Below are 22,960 nucleotides of genomic sequence, written 5' to 3'. Positions count from 1 at the left end.
GCGCTTTACATGTTTGAACCCTCTTGGCCATTCTGTAAAGTAGGTTCTTTTATTAAATAACCCCATATCAAAGCTGAGGACACTGAGACTTAGAGAAGATAAGAAGCTTGCCCAAGATCACATCCGACTATATTTTGGAGTAAGGATTTAAATGCGGACAGTCTGACTCCAGAGCTTGTCCAGAGCTTGTACTCTCAACCGGGATGCCGTATTTCCTTAACAGTGCATGTTTTAAGTCCTTTTGTTATTTCACATACAATTCTTTAAAAACTACTAAATATCTGTTTATTCTAACATGTTTGCATCCTATCGTCTAGATATCTTAATTGTCTATGGTTACCTCAAGTTTATTATGTCCAGAAATGACTTCATCATCTTTTTTCTCCTTCCACGCTCCTTTCAAGCCCCTCTCCATGCTATTATTCTCTATTATAGGGAATGACACCTACTTTTGCAGGGAGTCATCACGTGATTTTCCATATCTAATTGGTTTACCAAGTTGTATTAGATTTACCTCAAATCCACTCCTTTTCCTTCGGGTTAGTTTAGTGGCTGATGGCATTGATTTTGGAGTCAGATACATTTGGGTCAAACCCAAGCATCTCCTTCTAATAGTGGTTAAAATTGCCAAGTCGCTCTGTGCCAAGTGGCAGTGACAAATACCTGCCTTCCAGGAGGCTGTATAAGAGAGTGGTTAAGAGTTCAGGATTAATCGTGCACCCTTACTGACTGTGCTTTAGATAAGGTCAAGCTCCTTTCACCCTTGGTTTGCTCATTTGTAAAGAGGCAATAGTCATAATTCATAGTGTTATCGTGAAGTTTAACTGAGCTGTTTTAAATGTGCTTAGCATAGTGACAAGCACATGATAAACATTAAAAGAAGTTAACTCTAATTAGTGTCGCCCACGGCCATTGCTTTTACGTAGGCCTCAATTTAGCCTACTTTACTGAGACGACCCTTTAACTATTTCCCTCATTCTAGTCATATCCCTTTTTAGTCTCTTCTGCATTCTGCATTCTGTTACCCTCACTCCCGCGCTAAAATTCTTTAATGAGGTGATTCCTAATCTGTGTGTGTGTGCGTGCATGCGAATGATGAACCCTTTTGATAATCAGATAATAAACTATGAACCCTCTCCCCAGTAAAATACCATAACATACTTAGTTTTGCATATACTTTCAGGGGGTTCACACATTTCTCGATGCCATCCTTGGACCCCTGATTAAAAGCCTTTGCTTTGGTCTTTCCATTACCTTCAGCTTAAGATCAAACTCTCTTACACAAATGAGAAAACCCAGATAAGCATAAAGAAAAGATTTGTTCATAACCCAGCGGCCTGGAGAACCACACTCTTTCCTCACAGTATCTGTGTGTATAATTTAGATATTTTCTATCCTTATCTCTCACTACTTCCTGGCTTGCACCTCGTGCCTCAACCCAATACAGCTACGTGCTGTGCCCTCACAGGGATATGCTGCTTACTACTATATTTTGTTAATTGCCTTTTTATATAGTTAGCTTTTTTATTTGGCCGAACTTCTTAAAAGTATTGATTATATATTAATTTTTGTATATTTAGAGTCTACAGCCTAGCTTAGTGGCTGACACATAGTATTAGGTAAATGTTTGGCTAAATAAATGAATTACAAAATTTGTACTTATTTATAAAAGAAATTGAGAAAGGAGAACGAACAACAAATTACTCATGGTCACGACATCAAATTCAGTAGCTCTTAACACTTATATGTTTACCTTGACCTTGCATGGATAATTTTACTGTCCAGGGCTCAGCTTCGTAGATAATTTGGGGATGAGAGTCATTGCCCTTTTCCACTTCACATAGAAAGTATGAGTTTATTATATGTAGAACTCCTAATAATGCTATTAAATGATTCTATCTTGAGATTATTAACTATATTAAATTTTCACTACTTTCTGCTTATTTCTGGACCTGCCCTTCCCTACCTAGTTCTAGAGAATTGGTATATATAGCTTTTTATCCTTACTTTCCTGCAATCTTGGATGGTGTAAGAAATTCTTTATGTGATTCAGCCTTGTATTCTCACAGAACTTAGCATAGTGCTCCCTACATTTAGTGCTTCGTAATACCATTATATAAGTTAATTTGTATTTTGGAAGAGGAGAAGTGAATAGTTGATATAGTCATTATACTTTTCATCACAGTGTCTTCCTGAGGAGCAAACTGAAGATCAGAGAAAAGGATAGTAACGTATTAGACTCTAAATTCTAAATATACTAAAATTAATACAAAATCAATACCTTCGAGAAGCTTTAAGGTTCCAGGGCTAGTGGGCAGCAAAACTGAAAGCAGGATCTAGGTCTTTTGTCTCCAAATGTTCATCAGTACCATTTCTTCTATCTCATGGGAACAACTGGCAAAGGTTAACTGAAATGGCTGTGACTTTTTTTTGAATGAACTCAAATTATGATGGAATTTCATGCTTTCTTGGGTTTTGTGCATTTTCCCTCCGCTTTTGCCATCAAGGCTTTGTGCATTTCTTATTCTGTTTGAAGGAAAGAGCCCAGGATGACTCATTTCTTAATGTTTCCTGGTCCCCATCCTTCTGTCTCCTGCTTTGCTTCTCAAAGGGAAAGAGGCAAGTGGTAAATGGGAAAGATGACAAGTAATAAACATTTAATTCATGTTTTTGTGAGGCTCTAATGATTACTTCTGTCCTCGTATCTAGCTGGAAGAAGAGACTCGTTATTGAAATATCACTGAATGAGCCAACTTATGCCTTATTTTTCTTTGCTTTATTTTTAGGATAACCTCTTCTTAATGCCTCACTGCCTGAAGGTTGGGCTTTTGAACTGAAACATCACATTTAGAAATACTAGATCTTAGTAACTAATTTCCCTTCTCATTCAGCCATTTCTTGACAGCTGTTTTTGCCCCAGATTGATTATTTCTCTGGGAGAAAAATCTTCATTCTCTGTATTCAGCAACTTAAGGGATTTTATGGGTAGTCTTTGGATTCGATTTCCTTCTCCTTTGCAGTTAACTTGACCTCCTCTTGACTTTAAGGCAGGCTGTTAAAGCCAGAATGTTAATGTTACTTGAGCACTTCCGCGGAGTCCTCTTTCCCTACCACACAGATGCTATTGGGCCATTAGCATGTTGCCCCAAACAGAATTAGGTTTATAGGAGAATAAATTAAAAGATTTTTTTTTTTTTTGAAAATGGTTTTTATAGTTCGAGATTTCTCTAAGAGCAAGCTCTTGCATATTTAATTAAGGATTGTCTCTTAAGTTTTGACAGCTGTAGGTGGAGGCTTATAAAGCTCTCACGTACATGATGGAGAAGATGGGTTATTAGACGCAAAGGTCTTCTGTGTATATGGAAAGCTAATAGTTATCAGTTCTGATAACTATTAGAAATGAGCAAGTTGCATCTGAAGAGTAAATGGGTTTCTTACTGACATGTTCGGTTTCCATTACCTGTGCTTGCAGTTTCATCTTTTGAGAGGGCTTTGTGATGCAACTGCTAATTATGATTTCTGTACTGCTGTGAAGCAAGATCAGGGCTGCTTCTATTGGGTCGTCAGGAGCTCTGAGGCTAGGCAAAGGAGGCAGTCTCTGTAAAGAAGGACTAAGTGTGGCTGTTTGTTTTTGACACTTGAATAAATTTATACTTTTCATATCAGTAGTTGTGAGTTTTGTACTGTTTCTTCTGTTTTAAGGAGGAAAAAAATATTTATTTCTTTTTTAGCCATGAAGAGGGACCCACCTCTAAAAAATTGAAGACTGAGGAAGAGGAAGCCCACTTCAGCATCTCCAGATTAGCTGACAGCAGTGTCACCAAGGTAAGCAGAACTTTCTCAGTGTATTCTCCCCCTTCAGGAAGGAGGGGACTTGGGGAGATTGCAACAGTTTTGTTAGTCCTTTAACATATCGCTTTCTCTGGTCTTTGCCAATATACAAACCAGACTCATCCCACTCATCTTTTCCTCCTGTAATTATTGTCATTGAATTACCTATGGAATTATCTTTATGGTATGTAGTACATAGAGCACTATATAATAAATGGAACATGGGGCATCTCAGTGGTAGCCCTTTTTGTAGAGGTTTTTTCTGGTTGACTTCATGTCAGCCATAGCTTTCTGTTTAGGTAAAATGACAGTATAATTGGGATTGATGATATGAGTCTTAAGGTCCCAAGTACATAAAATTTAAGAGTATAACTCTTCTATTTTTTTTTTCTAATATACAGCTTCAGAACAGGTTTCATAAATCAGGATTTCCCCAAACCAAGCAGTCTTTGAAACTTGAGATCTTTAGTTTGTTGGAAGGTTTTCGGAACTTGAACATATTGCCTATTGTAAGTGGTATTAGTTTGAATTCAGTGGATCTTAAAAATTGTCCCTTACTAGCCAAATATACTAGGAAAAAGAGCACTAGGGTATGCCTTTTTCCTGCCTCAAAAAGAAATGCTCTCAGAAAAACTGTGAAAAAAATGATTTGGGTTTTATTTCAGTGTTTTATAGTGAAGGAAAAAAATTATGACCTTATTTGCTCTAAGAGCTTTTCTGACTGCTATACCAGAGCAAACTGGAAACTTTCACACATTTTGTCCCAAAGTTTACCAGCCATAACAGAACCCCATTGTCTCTCTCCTGTGCGCTGAATGATACTTAGGACTAGTAAGGTTGGGATTGGAAGATTAAAGACATAAATATATCAAAAAGTGCCATATAGTATGTCAGAGATTTTCATCTTTGCAATTTTCCCACCTAGCACGGCAATAAATCTTGATACATGATCTGCTTTTACTTTAGGGGCAGAAACATGTTCAGTTCGGACATGTGTATGTATTCTACCAAAACTTTAATGCCAGAGGCCAGCAGTAGTCCCTTTTAAAAGGGCAGTTTAATGAACCAAGCATCAGACTGTTATTTCTCATGTCATCTTAGTGGAACAAATATATTCTGAGCTGACCTCGCAGTGCAGAATCCTCCCCTTCCTAATTGGTTGGGTATCAGGATGCACAAGCCGTCTGCCACATAAAGCCTTCAAGCTGGGCTGGCTGGCAGCTTGGCGGTAATACTTCTGACCCCTCTGGAAAGAAGTCAGCTAGGTAAGTGAAAGTACAGACAGCAGCTCTTTGGCCACAAGAATCTGATAGCTTTTAACAGGACCCTGAAAATGAAAATGAATACAAAGGGTCTTCATTTTGCCTTTGGTTTTATTTTTTAAGAGCATACTTACTACACTGAGCCATCTTGTCTTGCCTGGGGTATAGCCAAAAAGAGAAGTGATCTGCAGGTTTGTTGTCTGTGGGTGCATTCTAGGTTGGAAGTGTGAATCCTGCTGAAAACTTCCGTGTTCTAGTGAGGCAGAAGAATGCCAGCTTTGAGGAAGGTGAGTGATATGCCATTGACTCTGCATTTAAGGGAAGATATGTAATTAGATTAATAGATTTAAAGTCTCGATTAAGAAGTATAGCCTTTTGTTATCATGCTATATATAGCAGTTTTCTTTTTCAATGGATCTTTCTATTGTCTTTTATTCGTGAGCTCACTTAGACAACATTATGAGCACATGATAGACTCAGCACAGGTCTGCCGAAAGGAGAAATAATTTGTAAGAAAACTGGGCCAGAACCTTGAAGCTTTTGGTTCCACTCACTGAAGTTCTTTGGATCATTGTGAGTGAGCTTGGGGTAAAACATTTTTATGTCGTATCTTTGTTTTCTGAGACACATAATTCTTATTCTAGTCCCAAGGGTTTGAGCCCCTTTACAGTCATCCCAGAAAGACCTTGCTGCTGCTTCTAGATTTGACCCTTCTGAAATTAACTATGCCATCACATTTTTCTTATTAACTATAACAGAATTCCATTTCAGCTTGGACTAGTATTGAAACAGCTTCCAGAGATGGATAGAGGGTCTTGGACTGACATTCATATACTTCATGATGTTCAGATTCCTGCTCATTTACCCTTTAAAGAATGACAACTGGCACTTGTAACCCTGCAAATTTGTGTATAATACAGTATTTATTATTGCTGCCTAGGGTCAGGCCTTTTCTGTGAGTGTTTGTGTTAATGTGTGCACAGAACTTTCTCTTCCAACTTCTTGGCATTTTAAGGAGAGAAATGACTCCTCATTGCCTAGGATGCTATACCTTTTTAGTTTAAGCATCTACAGTACCTAGCATAGGTCTAGGGTACCTTACTATTTAAAGTCTGCGAATCCTGGAAAGATGCCTGGACCTGCTTTGCTGTTTACCAAAGGCAGTCTTAACCAGCTAAGCCACAGAGAGAGCATATAATCAGGCCAAATCCTGTCAGCAGGAACACCAAAGCCATGTGTATAAGACTCTCCTGAGGGACACCAGCTCTGTCATCATAGTGATGTGCATTCTTTCAGGTGGGGTATGTATGTATGTTTTATGTTTTGAGATCAGAAAAGCAGTTGTTGTTTTTTTTCGCCCTGTTAACAATTGCCATTTAGAAGGAAAGCTTTTGAGCTTTAACACAAAACAGAGTTATATCTAAATAGAAGAAAGAAATTTAGACTTTAAATGACAGCTTTCCAAAAGGATGAAAATAGTACTTCAGAAATGATCGAAGGTTTTCACAGAATTGTACCTGTGCTGTTGTCTGTTTGGCTGCAGATTGTGACTCTGTGTTTGGACGGAGTCAGAAACACTACTGTGACAAGTCAGTGAACTCTGTGGCCTTTGATGATCATTGTGTTTTTAAAGAAGGATTATGACCTTCTTAGCTTTTTATTATAGGTTGTCAGTTACTTGACTGGTCTCCCTGGTTGATGATGTAGGCGTGGTCTCTTCAGGGACTGAGTCCAGCATCATCACCATTATAAAGGTAGCTGCTAGTTATTTAGTGTCTGCTAGGTTCAGGTCATTGTGCTAGCTCTTTGTACTCTTTGTCTCAATTACCCAACATAGCATTCCTGCAGAGTTACATGAACGAACAGAAAAAAATGTTAAAGCTTTGACAGCTAGTATCAGAATTTCCTGAAAAAGAGAATTATTTTAATTGGGAAACTACTTTGATAAGTGCTTGGGGTGGAAATAGAGTCTCTGTCCCCAGGCTTGGTTGTTGACCAGTTCTCGGGTTCAGAGGAGTGGGAAGCTACTAGTATCATTAAAGTAGAAAAACTGGAGCTTAGGAGAGGAGGAGCTGAGGAGAAAAGGTGTAACAGGTAAGAGGGTGTCAGTGCCAAGCTAATGGAGAAGGGAAGGTTTCGGTGGTGAGATGCCCAGTTGGAAGAACGCACAAGGCGCTGGCATGAGGCTGAAACGGCGGGCACCAACTTGATTGTGGAGAGCATGCCATCTGCTCTGTTTTTTTTTCTGCTCCCTTTCTTGTGCTCTCCTTCTGCTCCTCAGGGGACCACATGGGCTCCACACATATCAGAGTACAATAGTGGCATTCAACCACACATGCGTGATACACAATAAGCTGAATTATGTTGACATATTTTAGGCACAGGCGCCCTACTACACTAATGTAACATTCTAAATCCGGGGTCCTGTTCCTAGCATGAGCCTGGATCACAGCCAGATCTGGGACCAGCCAGGCCTGGGACCCACAGAAGGGGGCGCAATGTTCCCAAGTCATGACTGCAGGTATTCAGTGACAGTAAAACTGTTCCTTGGTTTGAGTTCTTTGGGGAAGAAGTTTACGTAAAGAGGCAGAGTTGTGGGTCTTGAATTACTTCAGGCAGAGCAGAGAGAGTACCTGAGAGCACAGAAGGCCAGACTCTGAAAGGATCATGAGAGAGTAAAATCCTGAGAATTTGTTCACATCTTAGGAAAACATAATATTTCCCATAACCATAGAATTGGGGATATGAAGCAGTCTTGTATAAATAACAAGGGCAGTAGAAGGTCGTGAATTTTAAACCTTATACCTATAGCTAGGACTTCTGTTGAGTAGACTTTCCTTTTATGTTGAATGTGACTGAGTCCTGGTGCATTGCTAATACTAGGACTTGGTTAGTCAGAGCTCTCCAGTGACCTCATAAAAGTAGGCTTTCTGTAGAGCTGTGGGAAAATGGGACTGCCCACTTATTAGCACCTAATTCTATTTTGTGGTCCTGCCTTGGCTTCCTTTCGCTTCAAGCTTCAGAAACTTTGTTTCCTCAAGACTTCTACCTTTGTTGTTCTGCTTGGGCATCGCTTTAACTAAGACCCTTTGTGAGCCAAGGCTTGCTTTCCCTGCCAGCCCAAAGTACTCCTCCAGTCGTTAAGCTGCCTCCTTGGTATTGATCTTTTTTTTTTTTTTTTTTTTTTTTAACCTGGTATTGATCTTTATCCCTCTGGGAGATCTCTGCCTAGGGCAAGGGAGGGAGAAGCCCTTCTCTTTTCTCCTTACATCTACTTTTTTAAATTCAGTTGCCAAAAGTGTGATCAATAATAGATAGTTGGTAAGATTGTCTTAACCTTAGATAGAAGTTGGCCCTTCTATCTATTGCTATAAACTAAAATAGGGCTGTAATTCCATTCTGTCTGGCCTAATAATAGCATAGTCATACAGAGAGTATTGTGATTCTATCGCCTTGACATCAGTAGTCCACAGCAGGCAGCTACACATTTTCTTATCTTCTGGTTTTTGGTATAAGAAATATTTCTTGTCATAAGCTTGTTGGCATGGAGGAGATTACACTGAACCCTAGGAACAGGTTCTTTCTGGCTGCTGATGCTTCCATAAGCTGTCTTTGATTCTCAGCTGCCCTTCTTTTTCTGGTCCCTTTCCTTCTCCTTTCCTACCCACCCCGCCCCCATTCTGTCACTGCTGTTTTACAATAGAAAAATGCCTGAGCACACTATATATGTAATAACCTCTCAATTGTCTGAGCGGAGTTGTTTGCCTCACACAGTATTCGAAAGCTCATCAGCGCCATCGTCTCTGATGTCTGTTGTCTGTAGTTCTAGGTTATTGGAGGAACATAGGTCCACAGAGTTCTCAGAGACTCCTTGAATCGAGGTTACTCACTTATGTGAGCACCCTCTTCCCCCAGTGGTACAACAGGGCTTCTAAGCAGAACCAGAAATTTCAAATTCCTTGTCCCTTCCCTACTTTTACTTAGGAAGAGTGCTGAAGTGGTCCAAAACTGGAGAGCAAATTGGAGAAGGAAAAGCCACGTTATTTTAATTCTCCAAATAGTTCCTATGTGATTAAGATATGTCTGAATTTATAGATTCCCACTGAGTGTGAGATATTAGGTAAGGTAGCTTAAATGTACGCAGTGTGTCAAACATAGGTTCTCTGAGGACCTTAAGAGCCAGAAAAGATGTATACATGGAGACAAAAGGATGGAATGTAACTTTGTATAATATGAGATGATTCTGTCTTCCATGGTCCTTATTTTTGCCTCCAAGATTATAGGTTCTGTGTTAGGCTTCTGATTAGTGACAGGGAGACAGAACTCCATTCCATCAAATTGAATTCACAGGAGCTTGATTAGTTTGAAAAAACAAACCTGTCAAGAAAAGGCTTCCTAAATTAATGGTAGGGATTCCTTTTTGGAACCTGATATAACATGAGATTTATGTACAGTAAGCAGTGAAATGCATATATCCATTTGACTAGATGATGATCACTTTATTCTGTGGCTACTAGGCGTTATATTTTTTTCATAACTCCTTCCTCTCACTGTGTTTGGGTCACATCTCACCTTTGAATCTTTTTGACTTTGTTCTCTAATTTATTCATCAAACAATATCCTTCAATTTTAAAGGGTATTTCTTAAAATTCACTTTTGCAAGACCTTCCAACATTAGGTCTAATGTGGTTTAATTATTAATAGAATTATATTATTCATCAAAGCCAAAAAGACAGTTTTTTCATTTCTATTTTTTGTGTGGTGTAGTACTATCCCATTTGCACAAAAGTTGACTTATGTTAAAGGATTTTCTGCTATGAATCAAGCCCTAAACTATGATTTCTCAAACATTGGGATCTCAGAGAAGTTTCCCGTGTGTTTTCTTCTTTTTATAGGCCCTGGTTTACATAATCGTGGTATGAATTCTGTAACCTACCATAGCTCTTTTTAGATAAGGATAAAAAGATAAAAATATGACCTTTATGTATTATTTTGCACAGAGATATTAAATTTAAAAAAGTTCTTTCAAATATTTTGAACATCTAGAAAGGTACTAAATATAGACAGTAACTAAAATTTTAAACATTTTTATAAAAGTTTCGTTTTGTTTTTTAACAGTTTGACATAATTTCTTAGTCCTTTCCCAAAATAGCAGTGGTATGTCTAGTTATAAGGAAGAAAATACATAATTACAGATTCTAGAGATTTAGTCTACTTTATATTTGTTATTAAACATCTAACTTGTTCTTCATTGGATTCCTTTTTGATTTGTGTAGTTTTAAATTGTTAAACCCCAGACAGAACTTGATAGTCCAGGCTTATTTTATGTTTCATTTATCAGTGACAGGTAGTCTCATTCAGAAACAGTTAATTTGAAATTTTAAAGGATACCCGCTAAAAGGGTGTGCTGTTATTTGACATGGTAGTTATGTTTCAGTGACCCTTAGTGTCTTGCCACATCGTTTCATGTGGGTAGACTGAGGCCCAGAGTAGTTAAGATGACTTTCCAAAAAGTTATTGCAGAGGTGTGGAAAACACTGAATCAAATTCCGCAGAGCCAGTTCTTGGCCTCTGTGACTTCTGCCTTTTCTTTGGTTGCCTACAATACATTTCATCAGATGGCACAGCACTGCCCCATAGTTTACATTTTAATATAATAAAATTTAGCAACCAATTAAAACGAAGTCATTGAAATGAAGACAGAAAAAAATAAGACATGACAGAAACCAAAGACCACCATACACACATAATCACTTTTAAAATGTTTTCAGTTTTTAGAAATTCTCGCTAAAATGCTTCTATCCATTCTTACTCAGCTGCTAAAATTCTTTCAAGAATCTGTCAATCCGTGGATCAGAATATCTCTAATTACAGGGTATGGCTCTTGTTAAATGTAGTCTGACTAACAGAGCCAACTGGTAGCATAAAAATAAAAGCCTGTTTGCTGTAGTGATGTTCTCAGTGCTAATATTTCTCTTAAGAGCTTTAGAGAAAGTCTATATGTGACATACAAAAGCCTTCCTATTTTCTCCCAGTGGTTTGTTTTCTCCTCCCAGGTGGTAAAGTTGCTTGCCTCAAACCTGCCAAATATATTTTCTTTTTTTATGTTAAACGTGGAAAGGATATTTTGTCCTTTGGCTGAAATTGTGGAACTCATGTCAATGCTTTCTCTGCGTCTGAACAACTATAAAAGCACAGAATCTGTTCACACCTGCATTTAACACAGTGACCCGCAGGCTTGCCCTGATGACCCATGTCTGCTGTGCAACAAGGCAGGTGCTCACAATTGGCTCTGATGGCAAATGCAAAATTAATAGTGGGTGCTTCAGAGAAAGGGTATGTCATCCAACTTGCTGTTGGAGTTCACCCTTGCAGTAAGTGCTAATGAGAGTGATTTGTGAGGCAGAGAGCAGCTGAAGGAAGTACTTACTCATGGCAATTTCTTTTGTTCATGGTTCTTTCTCTCTGCCTCCGAAATTCTACAGTTCTTCCTTGTGTAGTAGATCGTTGTCATCCAGGGCACTGCACTTGGTTCTCTTGGAATTGGGCTGCCTTCAAGATTGCTTTTTTAGCCCAGCTGGTTGAAAAAAAGAAACCAATTTCATATTGTGCTGATGTGCAAAGCACTTTAATCAATGACTTAAAGTGACTGGGCTCATGGCAAACAACAGAAGCTCTTAACCAATTAAGATGTTTAGGCAAGGATGTTTGGCTTTTGTTAAAATAGTCACTAATCAGCTGAAATGTGTTAAGAGGAGTCTAGAAACAGCTTGGAGTCCCAGTAAAATGCAATAAACGTGTTTTGGTTCTCCCCGTTCAAATTGCAAGCCCAAGGCAAAAAATATGCTGACACAAAAAGAAGCGGCAAGTATAATTTGATACGGGTAGTACTGTCTGTTATCTGTGTCTACATAAATCTCTAAAAAGTGGCATGGTTCTTTCTTTGGTCAGAAAAGGGAAGGGAGTTTGGTTCAGATATAAAGCACAGTTTTAGCAGGGCTGGAGAATTTTATCAAGATAGGTGTTTTTGGACATAGGAGAAAAAGAAAAGTTGACTGTATTATTCTGTTTTTATTTTTCACAGTTCCTTATGGGCAGTTGGAGAAAAATCTTAATAGTTAGGATCAAAGACCCTATTGTGGACTGCATAGTGCCCCCACACCCCCAAACTCATATGCTAAGGCCCTGTACTCTGATGGTATTTGGAGATGGGGTCTTTGGGAGGGCATTCAGTTTAGATGAGATCATGAGGGTTGAGCCTTCATAATGGGATTAATGCCCTGATAAGAAGAGATACCAGCTTGCACGCTCTCTTCTTTCTCTCTCTCTCTTTTGTCTCTGCCATCTGAGAATACATTAAGAAAGTGATCCAAGCCAGAAAGAGGGCCCTCACCAAAACCTGACCTTGCTGGCTCTAGCCTCCAGAACTGTGAGAAAAGAAATTTCTGTTGTCAAAACCACCTATCTAGTCCATGGTATTTTGTTATGGCAGCCTGAGCTAACTAATACAGGCCCATTTTCATTTCCTTTGTCAGATTAAACTGCTGAAATCTGTAGTTTATCTCTTTATGCCTTTCAGTGATAATGTGATGCAACCCTAACACTCAGTCACTGTAGGCCATTAGAGTCAGGAGCCATATCCCAGATGAGAACTACCCTTTGATAATTCCTCTGCTCTTGGAATTAAGTAGTGTTTCTTTAGGACATTGAGGACAAGATTTGCTCTCTGAGCATTAGCAGTTATTCTAAAGTAGAAACGTCTAGTGTCTCTCTTTTGTCTGTGGTAAATCTCTTGGCTAAATTGAACCTATTTATTGCCACCTTTTTATAGTTTATCGAAGTATAATTTTCTACTATAAAATGTATTCATCCTAAGTGCAATTCAGTGATCTTTTTGTAAATTTATAAAGTTCCACAATCATCACAACAATTCAGTTAAAGAACTTTTCTCCCACTCCCAAAAGTTCTCTGTGACCATTTGTAGTCAATTCTTTTTTCCCACCCCCACCCCTCAAGCAACCACTTTCTGTTTCTATAGATTTGCTTTTTCTGGAAATTTCACGTAAACGGAATCACTCAATATTCAGTCTTTTGCTTCTGGCTTTTTCATTTAGTTAATGTTTTTGAAGTTTGTCCATGTTATAACATATATCGATAATTGATTTCTTTTTATTGCCAAATATTCAATTTTATGGCTATATCTCATTTTATTGATTCATCGATTGATGAATATTTGGATACCTTCCAGTTTTTAACTATTACAAATAAGGCTTCTATGAAAATTTGCATAAAATCATTTATGTTTTTATTTTTCTTGGGTTAGAGTGGATTTGCTGGTCATATGGAAAGATTTATGTTTAACTTTTTAAGGAATAGCCATTCTTTTCAAAAGCACCTTACCATTTTACATCTCCACCTGCAGTGGATGAGGGTTCCACTTTCTTCACATCCTTGATAACACTCGTGATGTTGTCAGTCTTTTCAATTATAGCTCTTCTAATGCCGATGTATTGGTATATTATTGTGGTTCTAATTTGCAATTCCTTAAAGACTAATGATACTGACCTGACCATTTTTCATGTGCTTATTAGCTATTCATAGCTCTTTGATGAAATGTCTATTCAAATCAGTTGCCCTTTTTTAAACCATTTTTAAATTGGGATTGTCTTATTGAGGTGTAGAGAGTTCTGTATAAATTCTAGATACAAGTCCTTTATGAGACATATGATTTGCAAATATTTTTTACAGTCTGTTGTTTGTCTTTTTAATGGTGTATTTTGATGTATAAATTTCTTAATTTTGATTACATAGTTTTTTTTCTTTTTTTTCTTTTATGGACTATCATTTTGTGTCATATATAAGAAATCTTTGCCTAGCCCTGGTCATAAAGATTTTCTCCTATAATCTGGAAGTTTTAGATCTATAATACAGTTTTAGTTGATTTTTTTGTAAATGGGTATGAGGTACATACCTAGATTTATTGTTTATCATAGGGGTAACAAATTGTTCTAGCACCATTTGTTGAAAAGACTGTCCTTTTCCCGTAGAATTACCTTGGCACCTTGTTAAAAATTAGTTGACTATAAATGTAAGAGTTTATTTCTATACTCTTCAATTCTGTTACGTTGTCTTATGTCTGTCTTTCACTAATATATTGTTTTGATTACTTTAGCTTTATAGTAAGTTTTAAAATACTTACTATATTTTCAGTTTTGTTCTTTTCTAAAATTGTTTGGCTAATCTAGATCTTTTACAATTCCGTACAAAGTATAGGATCAGCTCTTTAATTTATGCGGGAAAAAAAAAGTCACTGGGATTTTAATAGGGATTGCATTGAGTAAATAAAATAATTAAGGGCAAATTTTCATCTTAACAATATTGAATTTTCTAATCCATGAACATGGAATATTTTTTATTTATTTAGATTTTATTTACTTTCTCTTCATAGTGTTTTATAGTTTTTAGTTACAACTTCTGCACTTTTGTTAATTTTTTTGCCTAATTTTTATTCTATAAATGGAATTCTAGAACTGGAATTTAAAGTTATTTTTTGTTTCTAATATGTAGAAGTGTTGACTTTGTAATATTGATCTTCTGTCCTGCAACCTGGTTAAATTTGTTTATTAGTTCTAATTTTTTTTTATATACTCCCTAGGATTTTCTACATACAGGATTATGTTATCTCCAAATAAGGCAGTTTTACGCCTTCCTTCCTAATGCATGTGCCTTTAATTTCTTTTTTTTGATTGTACTAGCTGGAACATCCAGTACAATGTTGAATACAAGTGATGAGAGTCAATATCCTAGCTTCTAATCTTAGGGGGAAAGCTTTTCTTAGTTTTTCACCATTATTATGATATTAGTTCTAAGTTTTTCTCAGATTCCTTTATCAGCTCAAAGAAACCTTCCGTTTCTAGTTGGTTGAGAGTTTTTATTACGAATGGATGTTGAGTTTTGTTAGGTGGATTTTCTGTTGAGTTGATCATGTGGGTTTGATTCTTCTGATAATGTACTATATGTATTATATTCATTGGTTTTCAGTTAAACCAGCTCTGCCTGCAGGAATAAATTTCAGTCAGTCATGGTATATAATCCTTTTTGTATGTCTTGAATTCATTTTGCTAATATTTTGTTAGGAGTTTTGTGTACATGTTCATGAGGGATGGTTTTTCGTAGTTTTCTTGTGGTGTCTTTGGCTTCGATGTATCAGGAATATACAGGTCTCATAGAATGAGTTAGGAAATATCTCTCATCCTTTTTGAGATTAGTATTCTATCTACTTTAAATATTTGATAGAATTTTCCAGCAAAGCCTTCTGAGCCAGAGTTTTTTTAGGAAACTTTTAATACTAATTCAGTTATTTTACTTATTATAGATTTGGTCTTCCCATTTATGCTTGAGTCAGTTGTAATATTTATGTCTTTATAAGAATTTGAGCATTTCCTCCAAGTTGTCTAATTCATTGGCATAATTTTCATATTGTTTTTCTCTTAAAATATTTTTAAGTTCTCTTGGTCGAAATTCCCTTCTTTTATTTCTGATTTTGCTAATTCATATCTTATCTTTTTATTGGTCATTCTAAGTAAAGTTTTATATATGGTGTTAAAAAATTTTAACTGAGTGAATTCAAAGATCTAATTGGCTTTACTACTAACTGGTTCATCAATCAGGCAGCATGTCAGCTAGCAAGCAGAGAGATACTCCTAGGAGTTATACAAGGTAGAAAACTTTTATAGAAAGGAGTGTAGGTCAAGGAAGTCATCAGCAAGAGAAAAATGAAAGTTCATTGGAGGAAGTAAGTTCAAGTGATAGCAGCTTTTCATTGGCTGAGCTGTGTGGTGTTTCTGTTGGTCAGGCTTATTACTGGGTAAAAGGAAAACCTGCTGGAGTAGTAAAGTAGCTGCATTTCCTGTTTGGGAGACGAGGTAGTCCCCCTTTTGGAGTCTGTGATTAATATGGAGAGACAGGGTATGAGAGCTGCCTCTACAGGCCTCCTGACTACAATTTTAGTTGAAGTTTCCTTTATTAATTTTCACAATGAATTTTCTTTATCTTTCATAAAAGATCTTAACTTTTAGTTTTGTTGGTTTTTTTGCCATTATCTTTAAAAAAATTTTTTTTGTTTCATGAATTTCTTCTCCAGTCTTAATTATTCCCTTTCTTTTACATGCTTTCGATTTAATTTGGTCTTTTTTTTTTTTTCTAGGTTCTTAAAATTATATATGAAACCTCATTTCTTTTCTAATATAATCATTTACAGCCATACATTTTCCTCTAGCCAGTTCTTTAGCTGACCACCATAAATTGTGATGTTATGTTTTCCTTATCATTCAGTACAAATACTTTGTGATTTCTCATGTGATTACTTCTTCAACCCTTGAATTATGTAGAAGTATGTTGTTTAATTTTCAAATATTGGAGATTTTCTAGATTTCTTTGTTAATTTTTATTTTTACTTTTGTGATTGGAGAACATATTGTGAATGGCTTCAACCTTTTTAAGTTTATGGAGACTTGTTTTATGACTTAGCGTGAAGTCTATTCGGACAGATGTTCCACATGCCCTTTAGAAGAACGTGTATTCCGCTGGTGTTCGGTCGAGGGTTCTGTAAATGTCAGCCATTTAGGATGATGATTTGTTCAAATCTGTATCTTCATCGATTTTTCTGTCTAGTTTTCTCCATGATATTTTGAGTATTGAAAGTTACTCATCTTGAGACCTTATGGGCTCGTGAGACCTTTATAATTTTTACCTCGCCTAGCTAAATAAAATATAGAGACCCAGGTGAATTCCTCAGAGCACCAATAAAGAAATCATTGTCAATTCAGGTAATAAAATGTACTTTAAATAAAGGTCTTCAGGTATGGGAATTAAAAAAAAAAACATTTAGATTCATGTATCGCAAGATTATGTTTATGCTTCAGAATACTTTGCTTCATGGCAGGAGTCCATTTACATTAGTACAGGGAAAATTGTATAGATTTCAGGAACTTTTTAGAGCACAAAGATGATTAGTTGTGAATAATGAAAACAAGTTTACATTTTAGTGACAATAGATATTTTAGTATATCAAGTTTTAGATCATTTTATAGATTTGGAAAATTCATAGATTCATTATTCCTTTCATTTGTTTCTTCTTTGGTGCCATTTCTCAAGGTTTATTTTGGTTGATTTATTATTTGTTGAATACACTGAGAAGCAGTTACATGGAATAACCAAGGTTGGATTATCCCATAATTGTCCTCATTTCTAATTACTCATTAGATACAGCCAGCAAGGCTTATATATTGGAATTTTTAATATACAGTTATGCAGAGGGTTGAATCTACAAACCAAAGATAAAATTTACCTGCAGAAAATCTGGTTTAATTTGATAGACTTTCCTAAGAACAGGGGATGAAAATAAATAATTTCTAAGGTCCTTTTTAGTACCACCCTTTAAGTATATGAGTAGTAAACAGAAAGAACTAAGTGCTTCAGAAAGAAGAAAACAAAAAGAAGAGGATCAATGGATTATAAGTATTTTGAGCTTCACCATCAGTAACTGCCAAGCCATGAAAAATGTCTCTTCCTTTAGGACTCACTAGAAATAGAAACAATTGTTTATTGTCTACTTATTTGATAGCTTCTTATGTGTCTCAGGATGATTTAATTGCTCCTGTGACTTCTCCTCATTAAAAAATAAGTATGCATTGGACAAAGTCAAATAGTAATGTAGTTGTACATAAAGTTAAAAAGTAGTCTCTTTTTTCATCATCTTCCTCTCTTCCAAACTCTCCTCATACATGCATTCTCTACCTTCTTTTCTCACTCTCTCTTCATAGGAATAACCCTGCTAATTCCTACTAATCCTCTATAGTGCACTCAAGATGGTTCATTGTTTTAAGGTATGGTAAATTGGGGTTATAGCCATAGGCAGTACATTTGGGGAAATCCCACCCATTCCCAGTGGGATCAAGCAGTTTGATCTGAGAAAAAGAAGCTTATAACAAAATGAGATGGGGCTAAGTCATACTTGATAAGCAAAAACAAAGATGCCTGCATGCATATGTTCATGATGGTGTTGGAAAATGTTATCTCTTCCACACACACTTGCACACATCTCTTACATAGCCTGTTACTTTTTGTCTATGCGTATCCATAGAGCTTTATTTTAACCATTTTCATTTCTGTTAAGGTAAAGGGTGGTCATAAAGTTCTAGACTGGCCATTTCATTAGTGATAACCAATACTGAATGTGTAGTGTGTGGGTCTAAATTGAAGGAACACAAAATGACATCTTCATTCTATAGATTTTAATAGGAGAAAACCATTGAGGCCTAGATCATTTTGTTCATCCATTTAGCAAATGCCTAGTATCCTACTATATGCTAATCATTGTGGCAAGACACAGACAGTAAACAAAAATATATATGTCACATGGTGATAAGCACTTGTGTTAGTTTCCTAGAGCTGCTGTCACAAAGTACTATAATCTGGCGGACTTAAAATAGCAGAAGTTGATTTTCTCACAATTCTGGAGGTTAGAAATCCAAAATCAAGGTGTCAGAAGAGTTGGTTCCATCTGAGGACTCTGAGGGAGAATCTCTTCCATGCCCAACCCTCTCTTAGATTTTGGTGACAGCTGGCAATCCTTATTGTTCTTTGGCTTGTACATTCATCACTCCAATCTCTGTCTCCATCTTTGATGGAGTTCTCTTTGTGTGTCTGTGTCCAAATTTACGTCTTCTTATAAGGACACCAGTCATAGTGAATTGGGGCTCATCCTTATGACCTCATCTTAATTGGATTGCATCTACAAGGATTCTTCCCAAGTAAGATCACATTCTGAGGTTCTGGGAAAGGCACAAATTTTGGGAGAACACCATTCAACTCATGACAGCACTATAGAAGAAGATAAAACAGGATGGTGGAATAGTGAAACCTGGGGTGAGATGGACTTGTCATTTTATGTAGAGGATCAAGGAAGGCTCACTTTTAGGGTGTCATATAAACAGAATTGAGGAAAGTGGAGGAGAGAGACTAGTAGATACCTCTGGGGAGACCTTTACAGACAGGGAGCAGCCTGTTCCTCAGAAGAAGGAGTAGGTTTGGCTTTGTCTAGTAGCTTCAGCGGGCATCAGTTTGCCTGGAGGAAAGAAGTAGAAGATGAGATCAGGGAGGCACATACCATGGAAGGCCACCTAGACCTTTTGCTTTCACTCTGAGAAAAATGAGAAACCACTGAAGAGTTCTAAGTAGAGGAGCATGTGGTCAACTTATGTTTTAAAAGATGCTCTGGCTGCCATGTTGAGAATGGATAATGGTTGATGTAGGCAGATAAACTAGAAGGCTACTAGTAATCCAAGTGGGATAGGTAGTGTTGGAGGTAGTAAGAAGAGGTCAGATTCTTGATATGTTTTGAAAGTAGAATTGACTTGTTTTGCTGATGTTTTGAATGTAGGGTATGAGAGAAAGAAATAGGATGACTCCCAAGCTTTTTGGCCTAAGCAACTGGAAGGAATTGTTATTTACTCAGAAGGAAAAGATACAAAGTTGGTTATACCCATCTGAACTTTAGGAAAAAGGTTTGGGTTTATAAATATAAATCTGAGAGAAGTCAGCATAGAGATGCACTGTAGAGGGCTGAGGCTGGATGAAATCTTTGCATGAGAAGAGGTTTGGGGTCTAGGGCACAGGTGGGAGGGGGTAACTAAAATGGATGCACAGGTAGTTCATCCAAGACGATAAGATGGAAGGCAGAGTATGGGTGCAGATGCAGGTGGGTGACCAGCTCGGAGAAGAATTCATGGAGGAGACTGGCATAACCTGAGTGATAGAAGGCTGGAGAGGTGAGGGCCTAAAGAAAGACATCTCAAGTGAGGCAACAATGTAAGTAATGGGGTGTCCTCGTGCTGTGTGTGCTGTGTGTCCCCAGAAATAAGAGATTTTTGTTACTATTGTTTGCCTCTTGAGTTTACTGTCGATAAGCATTTCTGACCACTTTGTACTCATTTCTAATTCTCTGGTAATTTCTAATCATTTTCTAGATCTGTTTCTTCATTTCCATCCCAGCTACCACTATGCTACTTCAGGCTTTCATTACTTTACCATTAGACAGTGATAGCATTCTATATTAATTATCCTCAGAGTTCTTCTCATTCAGCTCACTATATGTTGGTACATATTTAGCTCCTTATGGCGCAGATTTGATTATGGGTCAGCCCATCTTAATTATTCCTCATGTCTTTAAAATTAGTGCCCACTTCCAGGCTTTCTACTATCTGGTCCCACCTGCCACTCCAGAGCCATCTTCTAGAGGTCCCCTTGGTAATCCCTGTACTCAAAACAAACTGTATTCCTTCTAATACCTTTGTGACATGGGCTTTCCTGCCTCTGTTAGCTCATGATATTCTTTCCACAAGAATGTCTATTCTTTTTTCTCACTCTCAAATTCCATTCTAAAGAGATGCTCGTGATTTAAGAGCTAATATATCCTGGGATACCAATGCCCAGTAGTAGTTTTATTATAGTATGATTCACTATCAAAGATGCTGCTGCTAGTCTACCGTCAGCGGCACAAATAATCTCCATCTGTTTTTATATTCTCAGTGTACTTCCAGCTAAAGTAATTTTTCATTTGTTTTCATTGTTGATTTTAACAAAGCAATGCTTGGAAATAATAACAATTTGAAATTTTTGAATTATGGCAAAATTAATTCTCAGGTTCTTTGGAGCAATTCATAAATATTAGCCCTATCAAAGAATTAGATAAAATTAATATGTCTATATTTACATATTGTAATATTATACAACTTTATTCACAAAATCAGAAAAAAATAGGGAAAAAAATGAAAAGAAAAAAGAAGGATCTGAGGGGTCCTTAAGGAAAGGAAGCATCTAAACACAGGGCATCATTTCTCAATTTTTAGAAAGATTTACCACATGGAATATGGTTGTTTTAAAATTTCTGGTGCTTGATATTTCCTTGAAAGAATGAGTCCAATTTTTGCAGCATCGTAAAACATCGTATGCCACCTCCCACTCCTCCATCATCCACAAAAGCGCATTCAACGTATAAGCCTGCTCCTCTCCCTGCTGAGGTGTCTGACTCTTCACACGTCGTATCTCCTACTAATACGTGAATTCTACTCCCATTCAATTACCAACTTGTAATTGGCTCCCACTGCCAGATCGGTCTCCTGTTCCAGAGTGTTTCTTCTTGGCGGCGCTGTCACTATGGCTTCTTGGTTCCCTCTGCTTACTTCCTGCATTCATTTCATGACATTTACCCAGGTATTGAAGCTAGAGATACCGTAAAATTGCTACAGTACCAAACACTATATCGTCTTGCATTCTTCTTCCTTCCTACTGCCTATCAGATGGGGATCAAGTCTACATGGTAAGGTTCTGAAGTCTTCTCTATCACTTGTATTTTAGTGAGCTTCACCAAGTTTCAGAATTCTAAGACCTTAGAAAATTGTGGAAACCGTCTTTCTCTGTCCTCTCTACCTCCACCCCCAACGCATACTTCCAAACATATGACATATATGTTACATAAACAAGCCAAAGAAATCACTTTCTTGTTTGATGAGGTCTTCCTTTAGTTTCCTCCTTACGTTAGGCATCATGTCCCAGTTTTGTACTTTTAAGTACATTCCTTTCTGGAATTGGGGAAATTAGTTACCCTGAATTAGAGTGGATGTTCTTTGGTCTTTAGTTAACCACTATATATCCTCTAAATATTAATTGATAGCCTTCAGGTTTTGTGAGACATGTTCAGTGAGTCTTTATGGCTAAATGGAATGTTTTTAACAAAAGATTTAAAGACCTTAGAATGCCATGGAACCACCCCACTGACCAGGAAACCAAATTTTTCAGCTGACTTAGAAACAGATTTACTGGTCTTATACTCGGGTTATTATTCACCCAGAATGGAAAAGACTTGTCATCATGTTCTCTTACAAAAAGTGAGCTTACAACCAGTGGGCTAACTGGGTGTCATTTTTTTAGTTTCTCAATTGCTTGCACTACCGCCTTTTTTCAAGAGTGAGCCAAGTCCAAGAGACCTTCAGTATCATTCTCCCTGTGGCTACAAAGTAGGACTCACAGCACAAATACAAACAAAAATAAAACAAAGATCTCATAGTCTGCAGGAATGGATTCTGACAATAAAGACTTTGCATTTACTCGGCTCCTTATGCCTGGGGTTTTAATTTAACACATCAATGAAAAGGCTGCATTTAAAAAGGGGAGAAAACACCCAGCAGGACTTACTTTTATTAGTGCAATTTGTAAGAAATTACTGCATTTAATGAGAAAATCGTTAAGCATGAAAAAATGGGCTGTTATTGAACTTGTGAAGTTTAAATGGTGAGGCTTTAATTGAGTTTTTTAGTTATTGGTAAGAAAAATGATAATAATACTAAAACCACCATGGCTTAGTCTGTACAGTTGAGGTGGTCAGCGCTTTCTATACCTTAGCTCATTTTCACGTGCCTCTGGTCATGCGTCATATCACGTCTGCCGCATTCTCCTCTATGTGGTGTCCACTGACTTTTTCTGTTCTTAAAAGGGAGGCAGGCAACTTCTGCCTGAGGCCGAGTCTAGTCTAGCAGCTTCTAAAGGGACGAAGGACAGGGACGAGGCAAAGAGCAGGGCCGAGCTGTGTCTGCTTCACACGCCAGCTTCTTAAATGCGAGGTAACATTTGAACGTCCTCGTCGGGTTCATAAAGCTTATACTTTTCTCTTTGTTTTCAATTTCTTTTATTGGCCACCCAGTGATTTCTTTTTCTCCAGCGAGACTGTTTCATTAAAGGCTGCAAAAACTAAAAAACAGGAATGCTAGATCAAAGAGCATAAGCATTGAGGGCAAATTATTCCTGGG

At 37.2% G+C, this 22,960-nt stretch overlaps 1 protein-coding gene across 1 annotated transcript in view; it reads left to right on the top strand.

The window, feature by feature from the left end:
• XRCC5 (X-ray repair cross complementing 5) overlaps window positions 1-22,960 on the top strand; it is a 75,827-nt gene that overhangs the window by 34,132 nt on the left and 18,735 nt on the right. Inside the window, exons 15-16 of the mRNA XM_016156705.2 lie at window positions 3,732-3,825; window positions 5,311-5,380. Coding sequence (XP_016012191.2) covers window positions 3,732-3,825; window positions 5,311-5,380 — 164 coding nt within the window. The remainder of the gene's footprint in view (window positions 1-3,731; window positions 3,826-5,310; window positions 5,381-22,960) is intronic.

The sequence above is a fragment of the Rousettus aegyptiacus genome, unplaced genomic scaffold (genome assembly GCF_014176215.1).
Source record: "Rousettus aegyptiacus isolate mRouAeg1 unplaced genomic scaffold, mRouAeg1.p scaffold_m13_p_2, whole genome shotgun sequence".
NCBI lineage: Eukaryota > Metazoa > Chordata > Mammalia > Chiroptera > Pteropodidae > Rousettus > Rousettus aegyptiacus.
This window is presented reverse-complemented; position numbering and strand designations above follow the sequence as displayed.